We start from the raw sequence: 24,222 nt of genomic DNA on the forward strand, positions 1-24,222 counted from the left end.
AAAAACTCAGCTCCAGGGTTTGCTGCTCAGAGCTTACCTAATGGATATCCCCGGTATCCGTCATTTGGAGACGCTTCATCTCATCCTTCAAGCAGACATCCTTCTGTGGGAAGTGCCCGCTTGCCTTCAGTTGGTGAAGAATCTACACATCCTTTGCTTGTGGCTGAGGAACAAGTAAGCATGGGCTACCTGGTAACAGCAATCATGAATGATTTGCAGTTTAAGTGTTTCTGTGCTCTGGACTGTATTCAGTTTGAATTTTAACTTTTCACTGTTGAGTTACTTTTGTAGTGAGCAATTGAGGAAATACTATATATTTGCTGGCATATGCTCAAATATGCACAGGGAAGCAAGATTATAGTAGTAGCTAGGGTTCCTAGGAAGAGTACACCTAATGATTAAGAATGGTCAGCCATTGTAATAACCTCCAATATGCCAAGAATTTGTGCTGCTTTCATGTTTTGGTCTTGGAAATCACTGAACAACTAGAAGAAAGGTAAATTTTGTTGTTAATGTTCTTGTGATTTAGTATTCTTGATCTAGTTTTCACTTGTGGAATGAAGTATCTGGTTGAACATTAATTAGTTAAACATTAACTTTTGGAAACCATGTTCATTGAGCATTGGAGTTTTTAGTGTTTTTAAAGTAAATTTCTATTCCATCATCTCAACTATGACTACATTCAAGTAAATTTGTTTTTGTTCTTTGCATAGTGAACAAGTTCTTATTTTTTTTACTTTTGGTACCAGGAATCAAACTCATGACCTCACGTTTGCAAGGCAGGTGCTGTGCTGCTGAGCTATATCCCTGGCCAACAAATTCTTAAAATATTTACCATAATTACATTTTACCTAGTTTTGCTTTTTCATTTTTATGTCTTTAAAATTTTACATATAGTCTTTCAAACATTTTTAAATTCTTTCAAATACCATTGAACTTTTTTCTAAATAATGATAATTTCTTACTAGATGGTATTTTATATCTATACATTTTACAGAACACTTTTCTTTACTTTTTTTTTTTTTTGATTGATTGATTGATTGATTTTGAGACAGGGTTTCACTATGCAGTTCAAGTTGGCCTTGAATTCACTTTGTAGCCCAGGCTGATCTCAAACTCTCAAAGACCTTTCTGCCTCAGCCTTCTGAGTGCTGGGATTGTAGACATGAGTCACACATCCAGCCTATTTTTTATTTTTATTTATTTTTTTTGAGACAGAGTCTTGATACGTAGTTCAGGCTGGCCTTGAAACCACTATGTGGCCCAGGCTGGCTTCAAACTCATAGCAGTCCTCGTGTATCAGCCTCCCAAGTGCTGAGATTACAGGTGTACACCACTATGCCCGGCAGCTTCATTTTACAGAACACTTTAAACCAAGTTTTTTTTTTTTATAATCGGATCATTGGTAAATAGTGATAAATTTACCTTTTTTTCTTCAGTACTTGTTTTGGAGGTTAGCACTGGGGATTGAATACACAGCCTTGTACTTGCTAGGCAAGCTCTCTGTCACTAAGTTATGTCCCCAGCCTGTTTTATTTTATTTTATTTTATTTCATTTCATTTCATTGATCAATCAGTCAATCAGCCGAACTCACAGTGTTCCTCCTGCTTTAGCCCTCCCAGGTGCTGGTATTACAGATGTGTACCACCACGCCCATCTATTTTTATTTTATTTTGATCCAAGTTACCCAGGCTGACTTAAATTTTTTTTTTTTTTTTTTGTCTTTTTCATTTTTATCGGTACCGGGGATCGAACTCACGACTGCCTGCTTGCAAGGCAGGTGCTTATGCCGCTGAGCTAAACCCCCAGCCCCTTGACTTAAATTTTTGATTCTCCTGCTTCTGCTTCCCAAGCAGCTGAAGCATTTGAAGAATGTATATATTTGCTTGTGTATGTTCAAATATGTGAAGGGAAGCTCAGTAATATGAGTTCACAGGAGAGGTGCATCTATAGATTAAGACAGACATGATGGTCCCTTACCATTCTTACAATCCCCTACAGATTACAGGCTTACACTGTTATAAACAATATGATTTCTTTTTTCTGAATAATATTTTAAAGCATCAATGAGAATTTATAGAACAACAGCAAAATAATTTTTATTTTATTCCTGATTTTTGTCAATACTTTTCATGTTTCACCATCAAATACTGCATATTATTTTAAAGAAGTTTCTCTGTTATCAAATTAGAAGACATTTTTACATTTCTTTCTTTTGCCCTATCTGTTTATTAGTAAAAATTAAAAAAAGTGTAAAAGTTTTGAAGTAAGAGTACATTTAGATAAAATGTTAATAAAATGGTGTGGGGGTTTTTTGTCTCATTTTTAAAAAAATGTTATTGATTGGTTCTCTTTCATTTTAGATACATACCTATGTCAACACTACAGGTGTACAAGAAGAGAGGAAAAAACGCACAGTTGCGCATGTCCCATTGGAGGCAAGAGTTTCAAATGCTGAGAGCAACACACCAAAAGAAGAACCAAGTAGTGTTGAAGACAGAGATCCTCAGATTCTTCTTGAACCCGAAGGAGTAAAATTTGTTTTAGGACCAACTCCTGTTCAGAAGCAGTTAATGGAAAAAGAGAAACTGGAGCAACTTGGAAGAGACCAAGTTAGTGGAAGTGGTGCAAATAACACAGAATGGGACACTGGCTATGACAGTGATGAACGGAGAGATGCACCTTCAGTTAACAAACTGGTGTATGAAAATATAAATGGGCTATCTATCCCCAGTGCCTCAGGGGTCAGGAGAGGTCGTCTGACATCCACTAGTACCTCAGATACCCAGAATATCAACAATTCAGCCCAGAGAAGAACTGCATTATTAAACTACGAAAATTTACCATCTTTGCCACCTGTTTGGGAAGCCCGCAAGCTAAGCAGGGATGAAGATGACAATTTAGGACCAAAGACTCCATCTCTAAATGGCTATCATAATAATCTAGACCCAATGCATAACTATGTAAATACAGAAAATGTAACAGTGCCGGCAAGTGCTCACAAAATAGAATATTCAAGGCGTCGGGACTGTACACCAACAGTCTTTAACTTTGATATCAGACGCCCAAGTTTAGAACACAGGCAGCTCAATTATATACAAGTTGACTTGGAAGGTGGCAGTGACTCTGACAACCCTCAGACTCCAAAAACACCTACCACTCCCCTTCCACAAACCCCTACAAGGCGCACAGAGCTGTATGCTGTGATAGACATCGAGAGAACTGCTGCTATGTCAAATTTGCAGAAAGCACTGCCACGAGATGATGGTACATCTAGGAAAACCAGACATAATAGTACTGATCTGCCCATGTGAGCCTGGAAAGCATTATGTTGTTTGCACCTTTGTGAAGTTTTTTAAAATGAAGATGCAAATGCTTCATTTTCGTTTCTACACTAACTCCTTTTATAGACTGACAATTTTTTCTGAATATTTCATGTGCATCTTTAAAGGGAATTATTGTAGAGCAGGTACTCCTTAAAGAACACTAATTACATTATATACTATTCATTATTGTACAGCAGCATTCCCATTTTCACAGTGCCTATTTAAAACGAGAGTTGAAGTGAACGACATGCTGGTGACTTTTATTTGATATTTTGGACTTAGCGTATCTTTCATGTCTAAATAATGGTTGGCATTTAAAACTTTTTATAAAGCCTCTTGGTAGTATGCATTGCTAACAGTTAACTCTAGGCTTTGAAAGTAATATTTATAGATCACTGTTCACAGTATGTGGCCTCCAGCATGTAACATGAGGAATCCTTTATTTGATGAATTAAAGGCTTTTTGATTTGAGCCAAAATATGTGTAAAGGAAACAAGTACCACACCTCCTTCTATAACCAGTCAGCTCTTTCACTTTCAGTGTTACTAGAAAGAATCTATGTTGTGAATATAATTTGCTGTTGGTGGTTGAAAGGTGGCAGGAGACAAGATTTTGTTTACTCATCTCATGACATCGTTTGAAGGGCACATCCAGATGTCTTACTCTGAATTACAGTAGGCTTAAGAATCAGTCTCAGGTCACTTTACCCAAAAACATTTGAAAATATGAACCATGATCTCTTGAAGTTTCTATCCTATAGATTATTGACAATGTGTTGTTTTCTGGAGACATTTTTGCTGTTAGGTTCCCATTTACCTTCACTTTTTTCTTTGGTGTTTGGGATGACTTATTGTGTTGCTTAGTGTCTTTTTCAATTTAAAATGTTGGAGTTTGTATATAGTTTTGAAATTGGATTATGTGTTTATTGTTACTTAGTTTGCATTTTTGTCAAATTATGGTTTTGAAGGTTCATTTGGAACTTGCTGTTATTCTATAACAGGGTTGCCCTTGTCCAGTATTTATTTATATGCTGTTTACTTTTCAAGTTGATAAAAACATTCTTTCAATTTTAAATTTTACTTGTGTCCATAGGTGATCCCTTTAAAGTTGAGGAAAAAAAACCAAACCAAACCAAAATAAACAAAAAATAAAAAAAAGGAAGCTCCTTTTAACATGCGAAGTTCCCTAAAGGTACTGTTTCTCTGTGGGCACGCTCCCCAGCACTTTAGCAGGGATTTTCTTCAGCTACATGGCTACAGTTGTACTCCATGCACTCTAGTGTTCTTTAGCTCTACTATCCTTTCATTTGTAGCTGGATCGCTGATTATCCCTTGATTTCAGTGGAATGTTCATATTGTTGCCAGCATAGCAGGTACAATGGAAGTCTTGCAGTAATGAAATTGTGTCATAATATAGGATTTAAAATGAACTGAATTTCTATAAATTGATGAGTCCAGATGTCAGAACTCTTGGAAAATCAAGAATGTTCCAGATTTCCAAACACTAGAGAATATAAGAGTGAGAAGAAGGTTAGGTAACCTTGCAGAATATTGCTGTTTCTCTAAATATGTGTCTTAGGGCTGATTTAGCATGAAAAAGTTTGTCTTACCCAGTTTATTCAGTAAATAACCTAGATATAGGTTATAGTTGTAGAACAGTGAATGCATTAGCAGAACAGTAGAGTGGAACCATTGTTAAAAAATAATTACAGGAGTCTTTATCATTTTCAGTGCCATTGGTTTATTAGCATAGTGAAATTTTCTGCCACGCCCTCCCTTGCCCCATGAACTTGGTGCTTACTAAAATGCTGTTCTCTTAAAAAGAGCAGTAGTATAGATGTGCAGTTTCTCCAATATAATTTCCATTTTTAAATGTATTGTTTCATTTATCCTTTCTTTTAAGTAGGTTGCTAATTGTGCCAAACTTATGCAATGGTTTTTGTAATGTGGAATAGGAATTATGACACAACCAATGCAAATGGTTTTCCTTGAAATAAGCAGTCACAGCAGAACATTAATCTCCAAATGAAAGGGCTGATATATTTACTTTGGAGGTTGGATATTTTATTCATTTTTCTTCCCTCATCTTTTTCACTCCCAGATTCTAATTAGTTTTTATACTAATATAATCAGTAAGTTTATGCTTTAAATACCATGTGCTTTAAAAATGAAAATGGGACCAATTGTCTGCTAAGAATTTGATTTTAGGGTACTAAAAGAATATTATAGATATACAACTGGTGTTTCTTCTAGTTGTCTTCTGGGTGTCATCTGTGTTCCTATTTAATAAGAAATAATTTAGAACACTACTTGCCCTTTGCAGTAGTTTAGTAATGGGCATTAAGCTCTGTCCTAGAAAAGTGTACCTATTTCTAGGTGCATTTTAGAATAAGGTATTTTATTGGCATATAATTATGGCCATATGTCTCAGATTTTCTGCAGTGAACCTAACTTTAGGTACTTATTTTTGTTGATGGGTTACATGATCCCATTATTTGGGTATATTTTTCCCTAAAGCCTCTTTTACCCATATAGATCATAACAGCATTCCTCCCAGATCAGGGTTAGAAGCTGATATGGGTATTACCTGTGTTTTTCTTAGTGTGTTTCATTTCCCAGTTGCATCTTTTTTAAAAAAACAAAAATATGGTGCCTTCCCTCCCTCCAGAAGATTGGCAAATAGTTCCTTTTATTTACTGCTGCTGTGGAGTGATGAGATATGCACTTTACTCTTGAAGACTCAGTAAAAAAGCTTTTCACTTCCCAGTATATCCACAATAGATCACATTTGGGACTTAAGAAAATTTGCCAAGCAATCTTTGTTTTTATAGATATTAATGTTGACCCTCAGTTCATTGTTGTCAAAGTAAGTCAAACTGGTGTTTATTCCCCCTCCCCTGATCTGTGGCACAGCATATAAAAATGTACCTCAATAATGTTCTATTAAAAATGGGACAGGGGCCTTATGTTTTCATAATTTCCCAACAATGTGCCACCTTGTATTTGCCTCAAGGGAAAGTTTTAGTGAGCTAAAAAGTACTTTCCAATTTCCCTGTGCTGTTCCTAACCCATAATGCCCAAGTGTTTTGTGCAATGTGTAGTATGTGTATACATATATATATTCTTGAAATAGACATACCATCAGAGACATCATTCAGAAATAACTGATGTATTGGCATCTCATTCATATTTCTATATATGAGGTATATGGTACTAATTACCTTTTCCTTGATGTTTGCCAAATTTGAATAAAGGCATTGGTACGAAATTACAGAATGTATAGAAAATGTTTTTGGTTTGAAAAATTAACAATATTTTATGAAATAATGCAATATACTCTGCCCAAACCAGCAGTCTGTCTTTTTCTTGTTCTTTACATCCCAATTCCCCGTCTCTACTTCCTCATTTTTTGGGGGCTATAACACAATTCTTTTGTAGCTTCATTACAGTTACAATTGTATGACAATTGGATGATTATAGCATGGAAGCAGATTGATAGTAATAGTACAGTAGTCACCAGTGTGCCACATTTGCATTAGTAAATGCAAAATATACATTTTATAAAGGACAAACTTTGTGTTATGTTTTTATTTTCATTACATTGTATAATACTGTAAGATTATTGTATGTCCTAATTTGCATTATAAATGTGTTTTTTTCCTACATAAAGGCATAAATATAGCAACTTTGTATAAAGGTAGCTTATTAGATTTTTAATTTTTTCTTTTATAAAAATTGTCTAACAGTGGGACTACCATTGCCAAATTGTATATGAAATATGAATTTTACCCCCTGTGGCTGATTTCTTTTATAAACATTCCATATTTCTCTAATAAAAGACATAAGTGATACTGTACTATGCATAAATTGTATTTTAATGCTGTTTCATATCAGCATTTTACATTTTGGTTTGCATATCTAATATTGGCAAAACCTAACCACTGTTAACTAAAATAAAACCTTGTGTATGTAACATCATCTTTTACATTCTTTCCTTTCCCATTGTTTGTTCTCTATTTCTCCCTACCAGTGCCAACTCCATACCTTTTGTAGCATGGCAATAAAATATAACTTTTACACTGAGGCCAAGTGTGGCTTTTTGGAGGAAGTGGGGATGGGAAGATTGCCCTCTAGTTGTCCTTTGCATATGACTCTTTTTGCCATATAAGCCATGTCATCAGGCGTCAGAAGTTATATATGATGTAAACATGCTTTTAAGGACAAGTATGAATGTGCTTTTACGCTTTCATTTGTCATAACAGATAACTAATTTTTTATTTTTAGAAAACTCGAAGTTCTTGAAATACAATCAAACCTCTATTAACTGGAGTACTTAAAGAATAAGCTAATTAATTAAATTTGTTCAACAAGGGCTAAGCAACACATTTTAAAGTATTTATTGTAGAGTATATTACTATACTTTACTGTCCTAAAATTATAATATGGAAAAATACAGCCTAATCTTAGGTGATGTAGCATTGCCTTACTGTTATTCTGGCATAAATATTCATGATGAGGTACTCAAGTTGATACTGGAAACTGAGCTGACTATACACTGATAAGCATTCATGCAAAACTGCTTTGTTGAATAAAATCTGATATCAGAGTTCTTATGGTCACTTTCCCTATATTGCCAAAAGTAGATTGCAATAAAACCCCAATAAAAGTTTGGTTGGACACATTTAAAGTTCTAGTGTATTTATATTTCATGTATTACTTGAAACTTTAATGTTTTATTATATCGTCTCCATTTTCAAATTGAATATATACTTTGCTAAAGATGTGTTTGTTTGATACTTCCCTTCAATTTTATCTATACGATCATTCAAATTAGTGGTTCTCAGCTCTGAGATTTCAGAGTGAGGTTGCAAACCCTAGCTGTATATAGCTCCAAGATGGAAGTCATAAGCAATGTGGAGAATAGACAAATCCACAAATTATTGGGGGCTTACTATGTGCCAGACTATAGAGAACTCTCTGAATTGGTTTTAATGTGGTAACAGATTATACTTCAGAAAACCAGGGCATTTGTTTTCAGAATTTAAAGCTTCTTTGCATTATTAACATATTTTTTTTCTGAAGCTTTTGAGAACAGTAATGATTCACATGTTCTTATTTGACAAATGTTTATGAACTAGACACTACACTACACTAGGAGATAGCCATCCTTGTCCTCTAATTTATGGTTCTACCAGCTACCAGCTATAGTTCTACCGTCTAATAGTTCGACCAGCCCTTCTAATGGGGGCAGTGCTTTTAGTGTCTCCTAGAGAATTAAAGACCTAAGATGTATATTGCATATGATGGCATAACTTTGGTCTGATATCTCTAGAATTGTATTAGCTAATAAAATATACCTTAGAACTGGGAAAATTGTCTTTCTGGTTCTTAATGTAAGTGGTATGATAGATACGTATACAAGATACACAGTATGCTGGGAGTGGAAATTTTGAAGCAGAGCTTGGAGATGATTCCTGAGGTGTTCAAATGAGAAGTTTTATAGGTTGCAAGAGGAGAGGGAGATGTCTGAGGGAGAAACCCTGGCACGTGTAGAGGCATAGAACATAATGTTCCATGGTGGTAGGCGGTCCCATCTCACTGTAGCTAGGGTACAGAGGTAGGGTCAGGGTCAGAGAACAAGAGAAACAAGATGGCAAATAGGTGTAGAATGCCTAGGAGTTTATGTTTGTTTCTTTTCTTTTTTAAAAAACTGTAGATGAAGTGGGAACTTGGAGGATTTTAAACAAAGTTACTTAGGTATCAACATAAAGGCTATATTAAAAGATGACATTTTAATAAAACAGGAAGACTACTTCGGAGGTTTTTATACAAATGGGAGTATAAGACTTGATAAGTGCTTATCTAAGAGTTTTGTTAAATGAATGCTTGTTTACTGTTACTCAATAAACCACCCCTGAACTTAGCACAGGGCACAGCAGAGATGGCTCCTCTCTGTTCTACCCAAGGTCTGGAAAGCCGACTTCCTCACCGATGACACTGGAACCTTGGCTAGAACTCAAACGATGCTGGCAGAAGCACTCAGTTAGGTTATGTCTGAGGGTGAGTGCCATCTGGGTTCCTGACTTTGCTTCCAATTAGTCTTCGTCTTTTTTTCATGCTGTTGTCTGTCATGGCAGCTTAAGGTGTCCAAGAGCTCAAAAGTAGAAGTTGCGGGGCTGGGAATTTAGCTCAGCAGCATAAACACCTGCCTTGCAAGCACATGGTTGTGAGTTTGATCCCTGGTACCTATTAAAAAAAAAAAAAAGAAATTGCTACACTTTTTGTTTCTGGTTTTATTTTTGTGATGTTCAGGATTGAACCCAGGACCTCAGTTCTACTATTGAGCTACACCGAGCCCAGGGGTTAGCTCAGTGGTGTTAAGTACCTGCTTGGCAAACGCAAGGTAGTGGGTTCGATCCCTGGCACCAAAAAAAAAGTCTAGTCTATTGGCAGGTGACCAAGTAGGAAGAATCAGTACTTCTGCCAAGAGGAGTGATAGAAATGGAGAGGTCAAAGATCTACTCCTGCTTGTTAGTTTGGGTGACTAGATACTTGATGGTGCCAGTTAAGTAAGATTAAATATATACTTTGGGGTCATAGGTTTGGAAAGAAAGATGGTGGGTTCCTTTGAAGTTCCTGTGGGCAAGTCCATATGGGAGTGTCCAGTAGAGGTGGTTGGATAATTTCTGATTTTCTGTCAACAATAATTTCACCAGTAGTCAAGACATAAACAAGTTTTAAATATTATGAATTTATGGGTCTCCTTTGTGTGTGTGTGTGAGAGAGAGAGAGACAAAAAGAGACAGACAGAGTGTTTGTTTTTCTGGTACTGGGGATTGACTCCAGACAGTACTGAGCTATATCATCAGCCTTTTAAAATTTTCTTTTGAGACAGGGTCTCACTGAGTTGCAGACGAGCCACACAGGCAATATCAACAGGTTTGTAGAATGACCAGTTTACCAAAGGACAGAGTCAGCAAACACTTGTAATCAAGAAGCTTTGTTTCTCATTTCTACTCTTCTCATTCCCAGATGCCTTTTGGGATGAGTCCATCAAAATACATTTCCTGAAAGAAGAGCAGGTCTTCCCACAAAAAACAGAAAGCTATTCATTGATTTAAAATACCAGTTGTCCAGCCCAAACACCCCTTTTCACATTGGGTCTTGAAGATAACATATACCAGAGTTAGTCAGTGCTTTCTGTAAAGAATCAGTACCTAATTTAGGCCTTGTGGGCCCATGTGGTCTCTGGCATAACCACTGAGCTCTCGAGGGCACAACTCTACTATTATAATGTGACAGTATGGAAAATAATGAGCATGCCTATGTTCCAACCAAAGTATATGGACAGCAAAATATGAGTCTAGTGTAATTTTCATGTCTCATAAATGTTCTTTATTTTTTCCTCAATCACTTAAAAATATAAAAACTATTCTTACCTCTCTAGTCATACAAAAGGCAGTTGGCAGGCTGAATCTGACTCTGCATAACTTGCTGACCTCTGGTATAAACTGGCCCATTTGAGCTGGGCATGACGGTACATGCTTGTAATGCCAGCACTTGGGAGGCTGAGGCAGGAGGGCTGCTGCAACTTCAAGGCCAGCCTGGGCTACACAGAGACTGTCGTAAAAACTGGAAGAAAAAAAAAAAAAAAAAAAAAACCCAGTTGAGAGGATATCTCGTTAGAAATAACTGAAAATACTCTCAGTGTTAGCAGTGGTCACACATCTGGAGTTCGCTGTGATCAGTCAAAGAAAGAAAAGTTGAGTATCAGTAGATGATAAAAAACCAACTGTTGTATTTTACTTTATGCATTATTTTTTGGTTTTTTGAGACAAGGTCTTGCTGTGTAGTTCAGGCTGGCTTCTGTCTTGCAAGCTCCTTTTGCCTCAGCCTCCCAAGTGCCACTATTATCAGCCTGCATCACCGCAAAAAACTGGCATGGTTTTTTCTTTGATTTCTTGTAGCACAACGTTTTACTTTAGACATCTTAAGGGTGTCAAGTTAGGGAAAAATAAGCTAAGTTTGTTTTTAATAAACTGATGTATTTGGGATGGAACTTGATCTCTACCGAAGCATCCTGGAGAAGCATATTATTTCTGTTATTGCGGGTCGGGAGGAAGTGAAGTGCAAAACCTCCTGACATGGGTAAACAGGGAAAGATAATGTCTCCTTGAGAGTTCACAGGACCTTGTCATTCTGAGCAGTCGGCGTCCAACTGGAAGCAGCATTTTAAGATTCGATAAAAGGAAAGCAAGTTGTCCTCTGTAGCAATAAATAATGTTTAAAATTGAAATAACAAAATATTTAGAAATGTTGGTAAGCAACCAAAAAAAACACCAAATAACCCGAAAACCTTTAAGTAGTTGCCGCTAAGAAGCAATGACATTGTTTTTTCAAGAAAAGACTTGAATACAAAATTGTGAATTTTTTTATAGTTATAAGTGGATCGCCATCGCTGGGAACCCTTTTGCTGCGGCAACCCCCGCAGCGCAGCCTCTTCCTGGGAGTAGGGTTGTACTCTAAACCCCCTGCCCCGCCCCTACCTCGTGCAGCGGTTTGCGCTCAGAGCCGGAGCGCGAGCTGAGGCCCCGCCCCCTCGGCGTGCAGAGTTGCGTTTCCGGTTCATCGGGCGGCGTTACTCAAAAATGGTACCCCCGGCTGGCCGGAGCCACTAGCAGGCTGGACCCCGCCCCTGGGAGTAGGGCTGTGACGTCACTTCCTCTCTTCTCTTTACGCCGGCTACCAGGCAAGAGCTGTGAGGGACTGGATTGTGTGCGGAATTCTACGGAACCATGGTGAGCCTAGCTCCCTGCCTGTTACCGCCTGTCTGCTGCGCCCTGCCCATGCCCTGTTGTGCTCTTGCAGCCTCTGTTCCTTCTGCTCTACCTGCGAGCAGGCGCTCGGTTTCTGTCTCCCCGGCTTCCACATGGCGCGGGCCGCGGCGTGAGGCCTGCGCGGTTCCGCGGACGGAGCCCGCCACGGTCCCCAGGAGCAAGGCTGGTTTGTAAGCCCTCATTCTTTTCGATGAGGCCTCTCCGCAGCCCGGGACCCCGAGATTTCGAGACCTAGGCCTGGCCTGGAGCAGAGAATTTTCTAGCGCCTGGCAGCTCCGCCCTCCTCGGGCGGGGCCTGGAGGACTAGTGGGAGCCGCCGAGGGTGGAAGATGGAGGACCCGGTCTGGCGGCCGTCCCGCCCGCGACGTGCAGCCTCTGGCCGCCTCATCCTTAGTGTAGCGCTGTCTTTAGTTTTGTCATAACAGTACTACTGCGGTAACTGTGTGTAATTACTTCTGGCTCTCTCTAAGACCCTCTCCGCCGTTTAAATAAATGCCTACTGGATGAAAATTTGTTTGAAATTGTTATGTTGTAAGTGAGTTTTCTCTTAGATACCTACAGTAAGTATTGGTAAACCAGGCGTGGTGGCGCACGCTAGTAATCTCTGCACTCCAGAGCCTTCGGGTTGCCTCGAGTTCGAGACCAGCCTGAACTATAGCATAGAGACCCTGGTTATAAAAAGCAAATATATATATATATGTGTGTGTGTGTGTGTGTATATATATATATATATATATATTTTTTTTTTTTTTTTTAATATGCAAGCCAAATGTTTCTTGTTTTTCCTTCTCAGGCGTCCCTTTCCCTTGCACCTGTTAACATCTTCAAAGCTGGGGCTGATGAAGAGAGAGCAGAGACAGCGCGTCTGGTAAACCTGTTCTTCATTCTTTTAAATATTAAATTTTACCTTTGTCTTTATAAAATTCTGACATGTCTTAATTTTTACTCCAGTCTTCTTTTATTGGTGCCATCGCTGTTGGAGACTTGGTAAAGAGCACCTTGGGACCCAAGGGCATGGTAAGAAAAATAGATTTAGTCTAGGGCCATACCACCCTGAATGCGCCCAGTCTCATCTGATCTTGGAAACTAAGCAGGGTCGAGCCTGGTTAGTACTTGGATAGGAGTAAATAGATTTATTTATTTACTTGAATTGGCTCCTTGCTATGTTCCCCAAGCTGGCTACGAATAAACTTTGAAGGAGTATTGTTTGGTGTCCCGTAGTGGAAATACAGCTAACAATTTTTCATGTTATTTAATTGTAAAAATATGATAAATATATTCTTGCTGAAAATCACGGTCCTGACCATCCCCAGTCCTATTCTCTCTTTGAATGTACAACTTTTCTGTATTTTTTAGATATTTGTATCTTGGGTATTGTATAGTTTCTTAACCTATGTTCATGAAGCAGATTATGAATATGTGATGGTTATATGTACTTTTTCTATAAGCTGTGTTTAAAATTTCAGTGTAAGTATTTTGGCTTTTTCATTGTCAGTATTCAGTACTCTGATTATACCTTCATTGATCAACATATAGTTTGTTTCTGTTTCACATACCCTCTTCAAATTACATTTTAATCTGAAACAAATGCATTTTCTTCAGGACAAAATTCTTTTAAGCAGTGGACGAGATGCTTCTCTGATGGTGACCAATGATGGGGCCACTATTCTAAAAAACATTGGTGTTGACAATCCAGCTGCTAAAGTTTTAGTTGGTGAGTCTGAAGATAATATTGTTTGCTCAATGTTTTGACTAGAATGGCCATATTGACTAAATGTACTATAGGGATTTCATCACTATTTGTGTAATTATTGTCATTAGTTAAATATAAGTTTTCAGAAGTGCATGTAATGGTTATCTTGGTCTGTATTGTGGTGATCTAACAAAGTGGACTGGCTCATTTGTGTATCATAAAGTTTATTTGGCTTGTGGTCCTGGAGGCTGGAAAATTAAGATGAAGGTGGCTGAGAACATTGTGGCTACCATAACGTGGCAGAAAGCATTATACAGATGAGAGAGAAAGAGATTAATCAGGGTTTAAGTTTCCAATATGTGAACTTTTGGGGATATACTCAGACTGTGGTGATGGGGTGGATAAAATTCTTGCATTTCAAACCTAAAAAGAATTCCTCAACACATGTCAGATGAGAGACCTAGACAAGTGAGATTTAGGTTAGAAGGGGTATTTGGGTAGAACTTGTTAAACTACAGAGAGGTAATTTGAGTTAATGCCGAATTTTTTTTTCTAGACATGTCCAGAGTTCAAGATGATGAAGTTGGAGATGGCACTACCTCTGTTACTGTTTTAGCAGCAGAATTATTAAGGGTAAGAGCAACTGGATAGCTTTTAACCTTGTTTTATTGGTTTTCCTGCTACAGTTTTGAATCTCAGAGGTTATCAAGTCTTTTCTAATTTATTTGTATAACTTTATTAATAGGAAGCTGAATCTTTAATTGCAAAAAAGATTCATCCACAGACCATCATTGCCGGTTGGAGAGAAGCTACAAAGGCTGCGAGAGAGGCTCTCTTGAGTTCTGCAGTAGATCATGGGTTGGTATACTAAAATGCTGCAATTATAAATATTTAACCTAGAGAACACTGACAGTCATACTGAGTTATCTATGTCCCATACAGAATCAGAGTCTGATCCTACTGCTTTGTCCTACCTCAACAGTTAAAACCCACATCCCTCTCCAGATTAACCACTAAAATGAAAGTTTAGGTTTCTGTTTTTACATCTATAACCAGATTAATTTGCAAACAAAACAGTTATACTGTAAAGAGGGTTTATTAGCCTCTTTTTCACCTACATGGATAACAAGTATGTGTCTGGGTATTGATACTTTTTTGTAATACTAAGGCATTTGAGTATATGACTAGTATAACAACATAGCTATCATTAGAGACTTTTGTTTTTGGTACTCGGGATCGAACTCATGACCTCATACTTGCCAGGCAGGCACTCATGCTACTGAGCTAAATTTGCAGCCCGAGATTTGTGTTTTAGTTTTATAATGTGATAAATGTATTATTCAAGAAGTGTTTCTAGAAGTATAATTGCTGGGTCCAATGATATATACATGATGTAAGGGACTTTTATGTATATTACCAGATAACCTCCAGAAAAAATGTACCCTCCCACTAGCTGCATAAAAAATGCTTGTTCGCTTGTTTCCCCAATTTGTCTTAACATCATTTGAAATCTTTTGTTTTCTTATGGCCCCATCCTACCCTCTACAGTTTGGCAGGGAAAAGTGTCATTTGTTGATAAGTGTTAGGAGTGTTTGTTGACTTGAATAGCTAGGTAAATTGTGAAAAGTAAAATAGAATTGAGGAATGCTAACAGATACTTTTTTGTTCTAATTGGTTTTACTTAGTTCTGATGAAGTTAAGTTCCGTGAGGACTTGATGAATATTGCGGCGACGACGTTATCCTCAAAACTGCTTACTCATCACAAAGACCACTTTACCAAATTAGCTGTAGAAGCTGTTCTCAGACTAAAAGGTTCTGGTAATCTGGAGGCAATACATGTCATCAAGAAGCTGGGAGGGAGTCTGGCAGACTCCTATTTAGATGAAGGTACGCATGTGATGTGTGTCCAGTATGGGAAACGACTTTGGTTAGCTTCTGAGGGCTGAATACTGTCTTTATAAAGTGAGGAATCTTGTCTTTAGGAACAAGTCATGCAGCCATTTTTGTCACATTAATCTATTTGTTACAGTGGCCTGGTGTTTCATCTTTCCACTCCTTTTTGGCATTTTCTTACAGTTTCTAGATTTCATCCTACCCCAAAAAGTCATTTGTAGTCTTTTTTTAGAGTTGGTGGGGATTGAGTTCTGGAACTTTACATGACCAACACCCCTAGTCTTTGTTTTTTTTGAGACAGGGTGTTACTAAGTCTCTTGAGTTGCTGCCTAAATGGAACTTGAACATTTGGTCCTCCTTCTTCTGCCTCACTGAGTGGTAGTGGTACAGATGTGTGCCACTGTGCCTGCCTTGTATTACATTTTTTTAATGTTAGTGGCAATTAAACTATGTCCTTAGCCCTTTTTATTTTGAGATGGGGTCTTACTAAATTGCCCAGCATGACCTGGAACTTGGGATCCTTTTGCCCGTAGCTGGGTAGTAAATGGGACCTCCAAGTCTGGTTGTTAAATAACCCACTAAATTGATGTTTGAGATCATTGCTTTAATGGGTGCTTTATAGATTTTAGGGCAGTGATAGGAAACCTTATAAGTTTCAGTGATAAGGAACAGCCCACTGTGGCCTATGTGCCCTCGGTTCATCACCACTGTTCTAGGAGCTTGGTAAATCAAACTTAAGTGAATTTTTTTGGTTAGTAATTTGAACTAGACAGCTTTATAAGATTTACTGTTGTAGTCCTGAAGTGTCCTTATTTTTATGGTAGGCTTTCTGTTGGATAAAAAAATTGGAGTAAATCAACCAAAGCGAATTGAAAATGCCAAAATTCTTATTGCAAATACTGGAATGGATACTGACAAAATAAAGGTATGTAATTACATTTCTTGAAATTTAAATTGGTGGTTTTTAGAATAATGAAGCAGATGCTATGCTTATTTTTTTCTTTGTTTTAGATATTTGGTTCCCGAGTAAGAGTTGATTCTACAGCAAAGGTTGCAGAAATAGAACATGCAGAAAAAGAAAAAATGAAGGAGAAAGTTGAACGTATTCTTAAGCATGGAATAAATTGTTTTATTAACAGGTCTGTGTTTATGCTAACAAATTTTTGTAATCTTAACAGTTGATATTTTTGTATGAAAAATTTGTTGAAGCACTTTATATTTGAGTCAATGACATGTTATTCAGAAACTGCTAAACATTTGTGCTTAAAAATACAAATTTTAAAAAAATTACAGATTTTTATGATTAACAATTTTACACACACTCATAGTGGGTGTTTAAATCACTGCCAAGTTTTATGTTGGACAGTATTCTTACCTTATCTGCAGATATGTTCCCCAAGATGCCCTGTGTATAGCTGAAATTACAGGTAGTATTGAACTGTTTAGATAACTTTTTTCCATGCTTAGCGAAGATTAAAAAGTTCAGTTTGTAAACTTGGCACAATAAGAGGTTAATAATAAAGTAAGACAATTACAGCTACACTATAACCAAAGTAACATGAGTGTTGTCTCAGTATCTTTGTTACCTTATTATACTATATTCACCTTTCTTGTGAGATGAAACAAGGTGAATTACTTAGGCATTGTGACATCATATGGTCTACAGGTTATTTGATGAGAGAGACCTTGAGATACATCAGTGATAAGTCTAGATGGCTACTAAGTGATTAACACATGGCTAGAACATGCACTGTGGATATACCATTCAGGGGGACAGTTTAGAGCATAAGAGGCAGCTAGACAGCACAGGATTTTATCAAGCTATTAAGGAGTGGGCATGGTTTAAAAAACTGATGAAGTATTTCTGAAGTTTTTTGTTAAATATTTCTTTAAATATTTCAGAAAACAAATTGGAACTTAGTTGGCAATGAGTAGCTAAAACCTAGGAGAGTGAAACCATAGATAGGGCCAGGGTATAGTCTATGAAAATTCTTAGAAGCAGCATTTAGTTTTCTGGCTGAAGATTACCAGGAATTAAAGCATATAAACATGGATAAGGTTTTTTTTTTTTTTTGTCTTTTTCTTTTTTATCGGTACCGGGGATCGAACTCATGACTGCCTGCTTGCAAGGCAGGCACTTATGCCGCTGAGCTAAATCCCCAGCCCCAGTGGATAAGGTTTTTGATGCGTTACTACTGAATTAACTTCCAGACTTGGTCAACAGTAATATAATCAGCAGCTGTCTTCAGTGCTAATGCAGCTTCATTACAATTAAAATTGCATAGCTGCAAATGGTAACTTGTTCTTGTATTTCTTTGACTTTTGATGAGGTAAGAATGTGTTTGTTAATTTATTTTGACAGTTTTAAGTGTAAATGTCTTTATGTATTTTATTTGCAGGCAGTTAATTTATAATTACCCTGAACAGCTCTTTGGTGCTGCTGGTGTCATGGCTATTGAGCATGCAGATTTTGCAGGTGTGGAGCGCCTAGCTCTTGTCACAGGTATGGGAAAAAGGAATTAATTTCTTGTGTGTGACAAGGTCTCACTATGCAGTTCAGACTGGCCTTGAGCTCACTTTGTAGCTCAGGCTGCCCTTAAATTTGCAGTGATCCTCCTGCTTCAGTCTCCCAAATGCTGGAATTAATAGGCATGTGCCACCACACCTGGTTTAACAGGAGTTAATTGCTTAAAAAATATAGTTATTATTGGGATTTATGAGGGTTGCTAAATTGTTAGGAATATGAAAAAATATCTTTAAGGAGCTTAGGGTCTAAATAGTTACTCTAAAATCTGATTTATACTTGTGGATGCTGCTAATTTTGTTATATTATCTGTGTAAGTAATGTGTGTTTACTGAGTGTGCCACTGGAGCTCAGTGTTCTTTATCTGAAATCAGTGTTTTGGATTTTGGAATTTTTTTACTTGGGAATATTTGTATATGCATAGAGAACTTGGGAAAGGAGCCCAAGTTTAAACATGAAATTCATTTATATTTTGTATACGTGATATGCAGTCTGGTGGTGATATTATGTAGTATGTTTCAGTATACCTGCATTTTGACTGAACTGCCATGTGGTCAGATTTGGAATATTCCCTTGTGGTAGTACATTTTCAGTTTGGGATTTTGAATTTCAGCTAAGGAATGCTTTAACTAGCTACCAAATTATATATCAGGCTTGTCATAGCTATGGATTACTTTTTGTTGTATTATTAAAGATGCTAAGTCCTTTTCTCATGCTTACTTGAGAGCCAATTTTAAATCTAAGCATTTCATTAATATTTATTTATGTTCATAGGTGGTGAAATTGCCTCTACTTTTGATCATCCAGAACTGGTGAAGCTTGGAAGTTGCAAACTTATTGAAGAAGTCATGATTGGAGAAGACAAACTCATTCACTTCTCTGGGGTTGCCCTGGGTAAGAAATGATGTAGATTTTGGTTTAGGTGCTTAAATTTCTGCTGGGCTCTATGAAGTGAACAAAAACATTTCTCCAGCACTAGAATATGATATGTTGTAAGTTTTAACACTTGAGATTTACTTCGTATTTACTGGGTCTTTGTGAAGCATATATATTTAGCTTTTTTTTTTTTTTCTTGAGATTGAGAATCATGAACATGGATTACTAGGAATGAAAACATGTAGTGAAGGACAGCAGCTTACAGACCTCAAAATTACCAACAGCTACATAAATAATAGAAGGCAAACTTTTGTGTTCTATGACTAGGAAGTGGTCACTGTGGCATAAGAATATTTTGTTTTAACTTTAGGTGAGGCTTGTACCATTGTTTTGCGTGGTGCCACTCAACAAATTTTAGATGAAGCGGAAAGATCATTGCATGATGCTCTTTGTGTTCTTGCCCAAACCGTGAAGGACCCTAGAACAGTTTATGGAGGAGGTAAGTATTTAGAAAATAATCAGCACTTATAAGAGTATTTCTTTCTCTCTCTCTTTTTTTTTTTTTTTTTTTTTTTGATTGTTGTTGCACTGTGGATTGAACCCAGACTCTTGTGCATGCTGGGCTGCACCACTGAACTATATCCCCAGCCAGTAATAAACACTATTTCTTAAAGTGTGATAAGCTTTAAATGGCTTTAGTGGTTCTTGCAGAAACTATGGCCTTTGAACTTAAATTTTAAAATTCTTGGCTGTCTTAAGGGAAGTCAGCAATTTCTAGAAACAATTAGGCATAACAGTAGTTTTTTGGAATTAATTTGTAGGCTGTTCTGAGATGCTGATGGCTCATGCTGTGACACAGCTTGCCAATAGAACACCAGGAAAAGAAGCTGTTGCAATGGAGTCCTTCGCTAAAGCCCTGAGAATGGCAAGTTAATAAAAATAAGCTCTGAACTTAAATTTTGTGCATACTGTTTTAAAATGAATGCATATTTCTATCTTAGGAAACAGTTACACTCTTGACTTGAAGAAAATGAGCTAGCTCATACAGTTTTTAAGTTTGGTTTGGATTTTACACTTTCCAAGATCAATAACTAGCCAGGTGTGATGTCTCACACTTGTAATCCCAGCATTTGAGAGGCTAAGGCAGGAGGCTGTGTGAGCCCAAGGCCAGCCTGTGCTACACAGTGAGACCCTGTCTCATCTCCCCTCCAGAATTAATGATTAAAATGATGCAGATTTTACTTTGTATTACATGTATAGTTTAAAAAGCTATCTTTCTAGGTAGGAGTTATAAACTGTTCTTAGAGTAGGTACTTACCTGCTGTCTTTGTTTCATAGTTGCCCACCATCATAGCTGACAATGCAGGTTATGACAGTGCAGATCTGGTGGCCCAACTCCGAGCCGCTCACAGTGAAGGCAAAGTAACTGCTGGACTAGGTAAGTAATCATGTGGAACTGTAGTAAAAAGTAACTCATTCATTTCTCTTAGGAGATCAAAATTCTTAGGATGACTGTATAAAAGACCCTGTGTAACAATTATATGTATATATACTGAGACAATGTTTACCTCCATATTCTCATTACTACCATAAGAGGTATAAAACTAGAAGATTTGTAAGTAGTTTGATACATATATATTGACATAATGTTTGTATTCTGAAGTAAATGTAAACTGTATTATACTGGGGTTTTTTGTTTGTTTTGTCTTTGAGATAGGGTCTCACTATGCAGTTAACACTGGTCTTCAGTTCACTTTTGTAGCCCTTATTGGTCTTGAATTTGCAATGATTCTTCTGCCTCTATCCCAAGTGCTAGGATTACAGTATATTTCTTGAATATAATCAATGTCAACTTTTAATTTTAGAGTAACCTTATTTTAGTAACATTCTTGAGTGTAGATTTATAATCCATAGATAAAAGTGACCAGTAAGGAAAATGTAATACTGCAAGTTTTTGTGACAAGACATTATAGGAACTGTTAAAAGGCAGATAATCCTACTCTTGGATAAGAAATTTGTCATCTCCAAAGATGAAGTAAGATTCTCAGCAAAAACTGGAGAGATGACTTATAAATTCTTAGGATTCTGATTTGCTATAATAATTTTATGTGTAGGTATAAAGACAAATTACTGATTAATTTATTTTTGGTATCTGGAACCAAACTCACGACCTCACGCTCGCCAGGCGGGGGCTTATGCCACTGAGCTAAGTCTCTGACCCTGCTTTTTAATTTTTAAAAGACTTTCCTCAAGTACCGTGTGGACTGATTGCTAACTAAATCGAGGGGTATGTTGGTGTAATTTTTTTTTAGGACAGTCACGTTCAGTTTTATTTATTGTAAATCATTAGGTTTTCATACCACAATGGCTAAGCAACTGTGTATTTAGTAGATATGTCTCTTGTGTTTTTAGATATGAAGCAAGGTACTATTGGAAATATGGCAGTGCTGGGTATAACGGAAAGTTTCCAAGTGAAGCGACAGGTTCTTTTGAGTGCAGCAGAAGCAGCAGAGGTGATTCTGCGTGTGGATAACATCATCAAAGCAGCACCAAGGTACAGAACATGTTTATTCTCAGAGAAAAAATCAGGGAACTCTGTTTACAAGTAGATAATTATAATTAATGGAAATGGAAACATGGCCTAGTTTAAAAGTATATCCAAGTTATTTAAAATACATAATAACAGTTCATAGACCTATGTCAGAAAAGCTTAGGAAAGAGACACGGAAACAGCCAGCGTAGTTCTCGGGCTTGGTATAGTCACGTACCAGGGAACTCCGGGCTGTGGGGTGTGTAGGAAGTGTGGAGTGCTGCAGTAGGTGCCTGTGTCTCTGCCAGGGTCAGCCAGCTCCCGCTGTTGCTCTCGGTATACTTCCACATACATTCGTGTCTTTCCTTTTCTTTTTCCTTTCCTCCTTTCTTTCCCACCTTCTCTCCCCTTATCTTCTCCCTCTTTTTCCTCAGTACTAAGAATTGAACTCAGGGCCTTTGCACATTGCCAGCTCCTTTTTATTTTTACAAAGACAGGGTCTTGCTGAGTTGCCCAGTGTGGGTCTGAACTTCAGATCATGGCTACTTCAGCCTCTAAGAGGGCTGATTTTACAAGGGTATAGCACCATGCCTGGTTTACTATCTTCCTTTTTTTTGAGACAGGATTTTGCTGTGTAGTTCAAGCTGGCTTTGAACTTGCAGGAATCCTTTTACATCCCCTTCTCAGATTTTAGGATTATAGGCATGTGCCCCCATGTCCAGTTGTACCCTGAATCAATAATGACTTTTTGATGCGGATTAGTGTTCTGCTTCTTCCATAAGCTGCTGAGTTTGGAAGGTTTACCTCTGTATAACCTTAGTATAATACTCTTGGAGTCTGATCACTATTTTGTTTGCCTTTAGAAATTGTTTCTTAAATTTGAGCTCCTCAAAGCATCAAATTAAAAACTTAACCTAGTACCCCTATTGTCCCCTTTCCAAAAGATTTTTATATGCCTCTTCACTATATAGTCCTCCAAAAATAAAAGGTACGAGGGATATTGGCATTCTAGAGTGAGTTATCCTACCCAAGTACCAGCTTATCTGTTGGTGGCAGTTTTTTGTTTTGTTTTTGTTTTTGGTCTTTTTTTGAGGCAAGATTTTATTATATGGTTCAGGTTGGCCTTGAACTCAACATTGTAGCCCAGGCTGGCAGCAGCAGTTTTGATCCCGTAGCTTTTATCTACAGTATCCAGAACAATATCTTGTCATTTTACAAAGACAGTAACTATCTTTGACTAATTGGGTAATGTTTATATACTTTATACACCCCCCCCCCACACACACACACACACACACGCCAGCATGAATTAACCTTTTTCTGGAGATTATATCTTGGTTAAGTAGGTTGTAGGATTGAGAAGTTGAAAGTTGCTTAGTATCTACAGCCCTTCATATTCCCCGTTTTCTAATGTCCTATTACTGATAACATAGTAATTGAATGTTAGTCATGAGATAGAAAGATCCTTCTTACATAAGATTGAACTATAATGATTTTGATAAAATTAGGATTCTGGCTGTTTTTATATTTAGTATACAACTTGAGTTAAAATCATGTTTTTCATTTTTACTGTAAACTTTTTTTTGGTGGCAGTACTACTGGGGATTGATTCTAGCCCTCCTTTTTTCTTAGTTATGTTTTTTTTCTTACAGGAAACGTGTTCCTGATCACCATCCCTGTTAAGCATTCCCATGTGTTGTTGATACCTGGACCAGTTCACAGAAGAATTGTGTTAATTTCGTAAAGAAGACTGTGGAATTGATATTTATCTGTGTCCATTATATTCTTACATTTAGTTGATCTTCTGTTTTAACAGAGGTCTAATTTATTTGCTGTTTGATTTTCCATACAATTCAGTTGATAATAAAAGTCCATTTCTCTTACAGTCACTAAAATAAAAAAACTTAAAGAGTACTTAATCTTAATGATCTTATGTGCCTGTTTAAAATCTACTAACTGGAAATGATTTGTGGTACAGAAGTGTTCTACTTAATGATTGATCTTACACTTTATGAAATGAATATATTGATTAATGTAAGCCCAAGTCAAATGTGATAAACACCATACATTAATCTTTTAGTTTTGTTGCTGGGTCATAGATAATGCTCTCTCACACATAACTTCTAGTACCCATTTCAGTTTTGTGTAGTGAAAGTACCTTATTCTTTCAGTACTCTAAATTTTTTGAATATACTGATTTTTGTTAAGGGTTTTGTTTTTGGTAAGTAGATGGGAGATGAGAATATGTATCGGTAGTACTGGATTTTTTTGAAGGGAACTTCAGATATGTAAATTTTTTATTTTGTATTTGGAGATCAAGCCTGGGAGCTCATACATGCTAGATAAGCTCTCAACCGCCCAGTTATCCTTAGCTGAGTTTGGAAGTTAACACTTGTGGAGAATGTACAGGAAACGAGAAGCCACAGTAGTAACTTACATAGTTAGACCAGCTGTCTTCTGTGGTAACATTGAGGATTGGTCCAGTAAAGGAGCAAAAGGGTTTTCAAAGATAATACTGGCACTAACCTTGGGAGCAAAGGAG

The 24,222-nt window shown here is 37.2% G+C and overlaps 2 protein-coding genes across 14 annotated transcripts in view; both read left to right on the forward strand.

Moving 5' to 3' along the window:
* The window catches only part of Frs2 (fibroblast growth factor receptor substrate 2), a 119,535-nt gene extending 112,125 nt beyond the window's left edge, over window positions 1-7,410 (forward strand). For all 13 annotated transcript variants that reach the window (XM_063255120.1, XM_063255115.1, XM_013159376.3 and 10 more), the window contains 2 exons: window positions 11-174; window positions 2,365-7,410. In XM_063255120.1, the coding sequence (XP_063111190.1) occupies window positions 11-174; window positions 2,365-3,315 (1,115 nt within the window). In that variant the 3' untranslated portion in view covers window positions 3,316-7,410. The remainder of the gene's footprint in view (window positions 1-10; window positions 175-2,364) is intronic.
* A 4,577-nt stretch (window positions 7,411-11,987) lies between these two features.
* On the forward strand, window positions 11,988-23,599 carry Cct2 (chaperonin containing TCP1 subunit 2). The gene is made up of 16 exons (XM_003475927.5): window positions 11,988-12,124; window positions 12,957-13,031; window positions 13,115-13,180; window positions 13,766-13,877; window positions 14,413-14,489; window positions 14,602-14,714; window positions 15,542-15,744; window positions 16,575-16,675; window positions 16,762-16,889; window positions 18,150-18,253; window positions 19,049-19,168; window positions 19,521-19,649; window positions 19,972-20,075; window positions 20,489-20,588; window positions 21,563-21,704; window positions 23,333-23,599. Exons 1-16 carry the CDS (start codon window positions 12,122-12,124, stop codon window positions 23,361-23,363), a joined length of 1,608 nt encoding a protein of 535 aa, XP_003475975.2. The 5' UTR covers window positions 11,988-12,121; the 3' UTR covers window positions 23,364-23,599.
* The last annotated feature ends 623 nt before the right edge of the window (window positions 23,600-24,222 follow it).

The sequence above is a fragment of the Cavia porcellus genome, unplaced genomic scaffold (assembly GCF_034190915.1).
Source record: "Cavia porcellus strain 051 isolate PalLab524CR breed Dunkin Hartley unplaced genomic scaffold, mCavPor4.1 scaffold_8, whole genome shotgun sequence".
NCBI classification, from domain to species: Eukaryota; Metazoa; Chordata; class Mammalia; order Rodentia; family Caviidae; genus Cavia; species Cavia porcellus.

Coding starts and splice junctions, on each gene's coding strand:
- Cct2 (XM_003475927.5), top strand. Junction 15,745..16,574: donor AGACTCCTATTTAGATGAAG/GTACGCATGTGA, acceptor TTTTTATGGTAG/GCTTTCTGTTGGATAAAAAA. Junction 21,705..23,332: donor ATCATCAAAGCAGCACCAAG/GTACAGAACATG, acceptor TTTTTCTTACAG/GAAACGTGTTCCTGATCACC.